Below are 7,008 nucleotides of genomic sequence, written 5' to 3'. Positions count from 1 at the left end.
AGGTGGGAACCTTCTAGTTGATCAGGAAAGCAGAAGGAACATCACGCTGACATATGGAGAGAAGGAAATCTTGTGTAAGCAGTCATCAGAAGGGTAAGGAAAGCCCAAAGGAGTCACAGATCCAAAGCGCTCAGATTCACATTGCTGAAACTGTGGTTATTTGAGCACATTGGTATGTCCTCTGTGTTAATTAGATGTTATGTTGTGGATGCCTCATCCCTGGAAGTGTTCAAGGCCAGGCTGGATGGGGCTTTGAGCAGCCTGGTCTAGTGGGAGGTGTCCCTGCCCCCATAGCAGGGGGTTGGAACTAGATGATCTTTAAGGTCCCTTCCAACCCAAACCATTCTATGATTCCATGATTTAACTGTCTCATCACTTCATAGGGACCAGTGGCCCAATGCAGCTCCGGTGATGGCTCCCACCAATCACGTTTTCCTCAAATATCCCCCCTGTGGAGTAACTCAAGCGAGTTGTCCTTCTGCAGAACAGCATTTGTACCACACAAATTGTCTAGCCGTGCCCAGGCAGTTCTGGAACAGCCATAGCAACCAAAACCGGTAAGTATTTTACACGTGTATAGGTACTTAGACCATAATGAAGTTTAATTCTCACACTTGAACTGTCAATTTGCAAGTTTTCTTCCACTTTTTTTAATGATTATCATCATTTATTTCACAAATTTTAAAGATTCCAGCGGGGCTTGTGGAGCTTGTTCAGGTTGTTCTGTTGCTGCTGTTGCCCCCCCTTCTCGCCCCCCCACCCCCACCCCGCCGCCTCCCGAAACCGTTACCCTGAACAGAGCGGACGGGGCAGCTGCCGGCGCCCCCCCACCCCCCGTCTCGACGCTCCGACCCGCACCCAGGCCCAGGGCGGGATCCGGGCGCCCCTCGCCCTGGAAATCCCTCGGGATTTCCCATTCCTGCTGGCCCGACCGCGGCGATGGAGAAAACTATGGAAAACGGGGGCCAGCAGCCGGGCCCCGGCCGCCGCGTCGGGGCGAGGCACACGTAGGGCGCTGCCGAGGCGGGGAGCTGGGGACGGGGCTCTGGCAGCGCTCGCTGCCGGAGGTTCTCCCATGGCGGGGCGGCCGGGAGCCGCTCCATGCCGTGCCGAGCCGAGCCAGCCGCCCCCTCAGCCGCGCCGAAGGGAGCTCCACATGGCGCGGCTCCGCTGGGCGGCAAGGTGAGCCTCCGCCAGCACCACCCGGGCCGGGGGGTGGCGAGGGGAGCGTGGGAAAACGCAGCGGACCCTCCCGGCGGGCTCGCTCGGCCCGGCGGCGGCGGCGCAGGGTGGCGGGGGCGGCGAGCGGGCGGGAGCCGGGTGGGGCGCGGGCGGCGGCGGGGCCGCCCCTCGGGGCAGGCGCGGCCGGCGGCTCTTCCCCCCCCTGGCCGGGGCGGCGGTTGGTTTCTCCTGTCAGCGGAGGCAGGGCCAGGCGAAGCGAGGGTGGGCGCGGAGTTGGCGGCGGGGTCGCGGGCAGGCGGTGGCTTCGGCTGCGGCTCCTCCTCGTTCCGGCGGAGTTTGCTCAGGACGCGGGGCGGGAGGTGAGGGACGGGGACGGAGACCGGGAACGGACGGGGCTCGGCTCCGCTTGGCGGTGGGTTTTGCGGGCGGGAGTTTGCACCGGTCGTGGCGCGGAGCGGGGCGGAGGGAAAGGGAGAGCCCCGGGGCGGCGGGCTGAGGGTGGCGGGTTAGACAGACCCTTCCCTCCTTTCCGTGCTCCGCCGCTCGGGCGGGAAGGCGGCGGCGTGAGCTGGAAACGAGGGAAAAACTTAATGCTCGTCGGGTTCCCCCGGGCCGCCCACGTGTGGGAAGCGGGGGGCGAGGCGCGGTGCCGGGGGCAGGCGGGCGAGCGGAGCCGCGCCGCCCCTCCGCTGCCCCTCTCCCTTTTCCTCCCCTACCGCAGGTCCCGCTGCGGGCAGCGGAGCGGAGCCAGCCCCGGAGGGAGCGGAAGCGCCTGCCCCGGCAGAAGGGGCTGCCCAGCAGCCGGCAGCGTCCCGGAGGGAGCCGCCGTCCCCCGCCTCGCCCCGCCGCCCGGAGCCGAAGGCGCCCGGAGGAGAAAGTTTCGTGCCGGGCCGGGCGCGATGCCGGGTCGCGGCGCGCCCTGCCTGGGGCTGCTGCTGCTGCGCGTCCTGCTGCTGGGCTGCGGTTGGGCGCAGCAGCCGCCCGACAGCTGCCAGACCTTCTGCGACTGCTTGGAGGCGGCCAAGACGGTGAAGTGCGTGGACGGGAACCTGACGGCGGTGCCCCCCGACCTGCCGCCCTACGTCCGCACCCTCTTCATCACCGGCAACCGCCTGGCCCGCCTGCCGGCCGGCGCCTTCCCCGCCCAGCGCCTGCCCGACCTCAGCGCCCTCAACCTCAGCGGCAACCACCTGCGGGCCGTGGAGGCCGGCGCTCTGGCCGCCCTGCCCGCCCTGCGGCAGCTGGACCTCAGCGGCAACCCCCTGGTCTCCCTCAGCCCGCTGGCCTTCGGGGAAGGCAGCAGCCCGCTGGAGGAACTGGCCCTGCGCGGGGCCCTGCGCAACCATGGCGTCCTCCTCAGCCTGGCCGCCGTGCTGCAGTCCGGTGCCCTGCGCAACCTCAGCCGTCTGGAGCTGGCCGACAACGGGCTGCTGCTGCTGCCCGCCGGCATGTTCACCGCCCTGCCCGCCCTGCAGCAGCTGGACCTCAGCAACAACTCCCTGGTGGGCCTGCGAAACGTCTCCTTCCAAGGGCTGGGCCAGCTGCAGAGCCTGGACCTCAGCGACAACTCACTGGGCGTGCTGAGGAACGGCACCCTGGCCCAGTTCCGCAGCCTGCCCGCCCTCCGGCACATCGGCCTGGGCCGCAACGCCTGGGTCTGCGACTGCGCCATCGAGGACCTGGTGGCCTGGCTCAAGGAGAGCGACCAGGTGGAGGGCAAAGAAGCCCTGACCTGCGCCTACCCCGACAAGATGCTGGGCAAAGCCCTGCTGAAGATCAACAGCTCGGACCTGAACTGCTCCGTGCCTGTAGACCTGCCTTCCCAGCTACAGACTTCGTACGTCTTCCTAGGGATAGTCTTGGCTCTCATCGGGGCCATTTTCCTCCTGGTTTTGTACTTGAACCGAAAAGGAATCAAAAAGTGGATGCACAACATCAGAGATGCCTGTAGGGATCACATGGAGGGCTACCACTACAGATACGAGATCAATGCAGACCCCAGGTTAACAAACCTCAGCTCCAACTCGGACGTCTGACGAAGTGCCGCAGACACAGGGCAGCGCACACAGTAGCTATGCATGAAAAGTAGACTTAATGCTTTACTCTCGTGCTTGCATCCCTCTCCCCGGAGAAATCTCAGATGTGCTTGTAACAAGAGGGGGATCTGCCTCCCCCTGACGTCAAGTTTGATTTTGTTTTGAGATACTGGGCAGCTGCGCATGGCGTTGGGCTGTATGTAGGAAACAAGCTGCTACTTCTTTTCTCCTTACCTGTCTGTACTTGTAGGAATTATTTTTTTTCAAGATCTCAAAAGAAAAAAAGGATTCTCTCTGGTGCTCCAAAGCCACCAGAGTTTATAAAAAAAAAAAAAAAAAAAATTACCGATTCAGACACCATTCAACAAAAGCTGCCTCAACTTTTTTGGGAAAAAAATGTTATGTTCCTCTGTGCCAATTTTGATCTTGTATATCTTGAATTGTGATGACAAGGATTCCATTTCACAGACTACCTTGAGATTTAGAAAAACAAAGAAACTCGTTTTAACAACTCCTCTGTTACAAAGAAGGAAATCGAATAGTGAGCATGCACAAATACTTTATAGTTTTACATGTTAGGAAACTTATGATCTCAGTAAGTCTCTTACTATTTTGTAAAGTTATTTTTTTGATTGCAGTTTACGTGAAAAGAGAGAGTTTTTTATACAAACTGCATCTAAACTCCATCTGAACTGTTATATTCAATAAACAGTCTTACAAGAACTGTGGTCTTGAAGTTTGCTGTTCAATGAGAAATGTACGGACATCTAAGAATGTGGATAGCTTTACAGTCTCTGAAGTAATAGCACTGCAGTAGTAATCTGAATCAAGTTTTACACAAATGTGTAGCTTAGAGACAGAAATGTTCGACAATTTTGTGAAATATGCTATCAGAATTACACCGATCTCAACGATGAGAGCAGTTTCACTTGGCACAACCCCCTGGTCTGCTCTCAAAACAACTGCAAAACGTCAAGACAGATGCTAGGGTCCACCTTGCTGGGAAGGTACAAGCCGATAGAATTTACATAAGGTCTTCTGTACCAAATTTAAAAATAAATAAATCATTCAAATTAAGTTGTGGAGTTTGTAAACTGAACTAAATTAGATGCAGCTCAGTCGTGTAGTCAGTGAGCTTCAGGCTTGTAAATCAATGCAGCACTTACTAAATTAAGTACTTAACTGTTTCATTTTAAGCTCTCGGTACTCGTGAAGCTCTGTAGTGACCTACATCAAGTAACTTGTTGGAACTTTACATTTATCTTAAAGCTTATAACAGGTGCATTTCAGTATTGTATGTTACTCATGCTTATTACTTGCTTGGGAATGCATATTCTTGTAAATAGATAAAGCATGCGAAGAAAAACTTCAAAAATGCATAATTTAATATGCAACTCTGATGGCATATGAAAAGATTAGCAAGAACCTTCCAATGGCCACCAATAATTAATGCACTTTTTCTAATCCATTTATAGAGTCTTAATGAAAAAAAAAATACACCAACTGTAAAAGCCTGATGTGAATTGGTACCTATCAGTACATCTATGGAGCTTTTTCTATGGTCACTGTTACTTGAAGTTCTTGAGCATCTCTAAAATGTTATGAATTACTGGCTAATTCCCTTTGCTTTCAAAAGTGACAGTTTTCTCATAGATATACGTCTTTGGTAAGAGCTTATAAATATAAAATATTCCTTAAAGTATCAGAAGAAATATAATCTATTTTGGGCGCCGGTATTATTCAAATGCATTTTTCTGTCTTTGCAACTTCAGGCAAAGCAAGTAGCACAAGTCGGTTCAGACTAATTTTCTATTGCTTTAAATTTGCGTTATTTAATAGCAGTGATTTTTTTAATGTAGTTTTGTACATTTGCCCTCACAATAATATGAAGTTCAAGTAATGTTTTGATAAATCGGTGTATTTTACAATTAATATAAATTAAGTGGTAGACTACTTCTGCTGCTGTAACTAAATGTGTGAGCAATATCTGGTTAACAGCATATGAATTAAGTTCGTGGATTTTTAAAAAGCAAACTGCTGGCCTGAATGTTAGCTGCCCATATTTTAAGAATAGTGTAAAATCCCCCATGTCAATAGCTATTACCGTGCAACTATGCAAACTCTTCATACTTGGTATACATGAGACAGTTTATGTAAAAAGCTAGAATTTACAATAGCTATGCAGTGTGCTTTATTGTATTGGTCATTTCAGAGATTATCAACTTAACACTTATTTGTAGAGTGCCAAGAGGAGTAGGGTGTCGTCCTTGCTTAAGATGGTCCTGTGGTATAATAGCTAAAATATGTACAAACCAAGCCATTTCTTGGGCAATTTCTTGGGGTTTGTTAACAGATACTTCAAAGCAACTACAGTAAAAGCAATTATCCGTAATGTGTTAATGTAACAGCCATGCATTTATAGAACTGTGTAAGGACGGCAACGACTTGAATCGCAGTCTCTCACCAATGGACTGAGTATTTGTATAGTGAGCAAGTGTAACTGTTGTATTACACCTATTATTCTAAAGATTATTATTATTTTTGTATCATAGAAAATCATTGTAATAGAATTTTATTAGAGACCTGGTGACGGCTACTTTAAAGTAATTTTTGCCATTTGCTTATGTGTGTATTTATTAGGATGTAACAGTTAGCATGTGTCAGTATTGTGTTGGATAATGTTCTCCTGCCGTGTTTGACCAACAGGGAATGCCTTGCTGTTTTGTACAATGCATTTGATCTTAAATCCCCCTTCATAAACAGTGCTTGAAATCTGCTTTCCTTTCCTATTGCAAAACAGTTACAGTGGTACTCAGAAGGCATTTAAAAAGTAGCTCCCAAAGTGCTTCAGAACTTGGTTAAAAAGTATACATTTAAAATACCATTAGTTTAAGGGTTCTTGCTGAAGCACATTTTATAATCTTGCTCTGCTTTGACACCTGAAATTTCAATTGGTTACCATTTCTAGAGCAGTTTAATTAGTAAGGCTGTTTTATTCATTCATTCTTCAATAAAACACGTGCAGTACTAAATGCCTCTAAAATGTGTTTTGTATACATAAACCCCCAAAGTTCTGCATGACACGGTCGTCACTGATGTTTCATAGAAAACATCCAGACTAAAGTAGCAGGCAAATCTTCAGGGAAGGCTGCGCAGCTAAGAAGCAGAAAGGATGGTTTGTCCAGGGTTCAACTGCTTTCTTAAAACTAGTTTTAGTTGGAATAAGCTTAAAATTTTCTTAGAAGAATTGCACGAGGAATTGACATAGTTTTAATATATTTTCCTAAAGTCCTTTTCACAAATGCTGTTGCCAGATAAGAAACAGAAATTTCCCCAAATCTTTCTTTATCCAGCGTAGCTTTATATTAGATCATCTGACTTTTTTTTTTTTTTATTATTCTCAGCAAGCCATAATATTACCAATAATTTTGACATCCAAAAAGTGATTTGAAGTTCTGCTCAACTGCTTTAAATCTTTTCATTCAGGGTAATTTACCTTTTAAGCACCGGTGACAGTCCCCGGTGACATGCCAGCTAGCAAAGCAGTCTGTTCAGACCTGTACTCGGTTGTTGACTGAGATGTCACTGAAGACAGGCATGGCAAAATATTCACAATACGACTGCGCTAGGATCCCAACTCTCATTAGTCTACCGGCATTTTCCCTGTGGTATACTCTTGCTCTTTATGCATCTGCATAATTTCTTCTTCACCTCATTTTCTCAAGAAATCCGTTAAAAGGAGTATCATGAATCTGCACAGGTAGAGAAATCTGCCTGACTGCACCTATAT

At 49.8% G+C, this 7,008-nt stretch overlaps 1 protein-coding gene across 3 annotated transcripts; it reads left to right on the top strand.

Moving 5' to 3' along the window:
- The first annotated feature begins 1,156 nt into the window (after positions 1-1,156).
- TPBG (trophoblast glycoprotein) lies at positions 1,157-6,756 on the top strand. Of its 3 annotated transcripts, none has more exons than XM_074581301.1 (2): positions 1,157-1,182; positions 1,904-6,756. In XM_074581301.1, the coding sequence occupies exons 1-2, from the start codon at positions 1,157-1,159 to the stop codon at positions 3,216-3,218; spliced, it is 1,341 nt and encodes a 446-aa protein (XP_074437402.1). In that variant the 3' UTR covers positions 3,219-6,756. The 3 variants fall into 3 exon arrangements, with proteins under 3 accessions (XP_074437402.1, XP_074437401.1, XP_074437400.1); XM_074581300.1 differs by lacking the exon at positions 1,157-1,182 and adding an exon at positions 1,423-1,541; XM_074581299.1 differs by lacking the exon at positions 1,157-1,182 and adding an exon at positions 1,550-1,594.
- Positions 6,757-7,008: the final 252 nt, after the last annotated feature.

Source organism: Larus michahellis, chromosome 3 (assembly GCF_964199755.1).
Source record: "Larus michahellis chromosome 3, bLarMic1.1, whole genome shotgun sequence".
NCBI classification, from domain to species: Eukaryota; Metazoa; Chordata; class Aves; order Charadriiformes; family Laridae; genus Larus; species Larus michahellis.
Note: the sequence above shows the minus strand (reverse complement) of the source record. Positions and strands in the feature narration are given on the sequence as shown.

What these genes read in the sequence shown, in the direction of transcription:
- TPBG (XM_074581301.1), top strand. Translation starts at nt 1,157, where the DNA reads ATGGCGCGGCTCCGCTGGGCGGCAAG. An exon ending in CGGCTCCGCTGGGCGGCAAG is followed by an intron (nt 1,183 to 1,903) that starts GTGAGCCTCCGC and finishes CCCCTACCGCAG; the next exon opens with GTCCCGCTGCGGGCAGCGGA.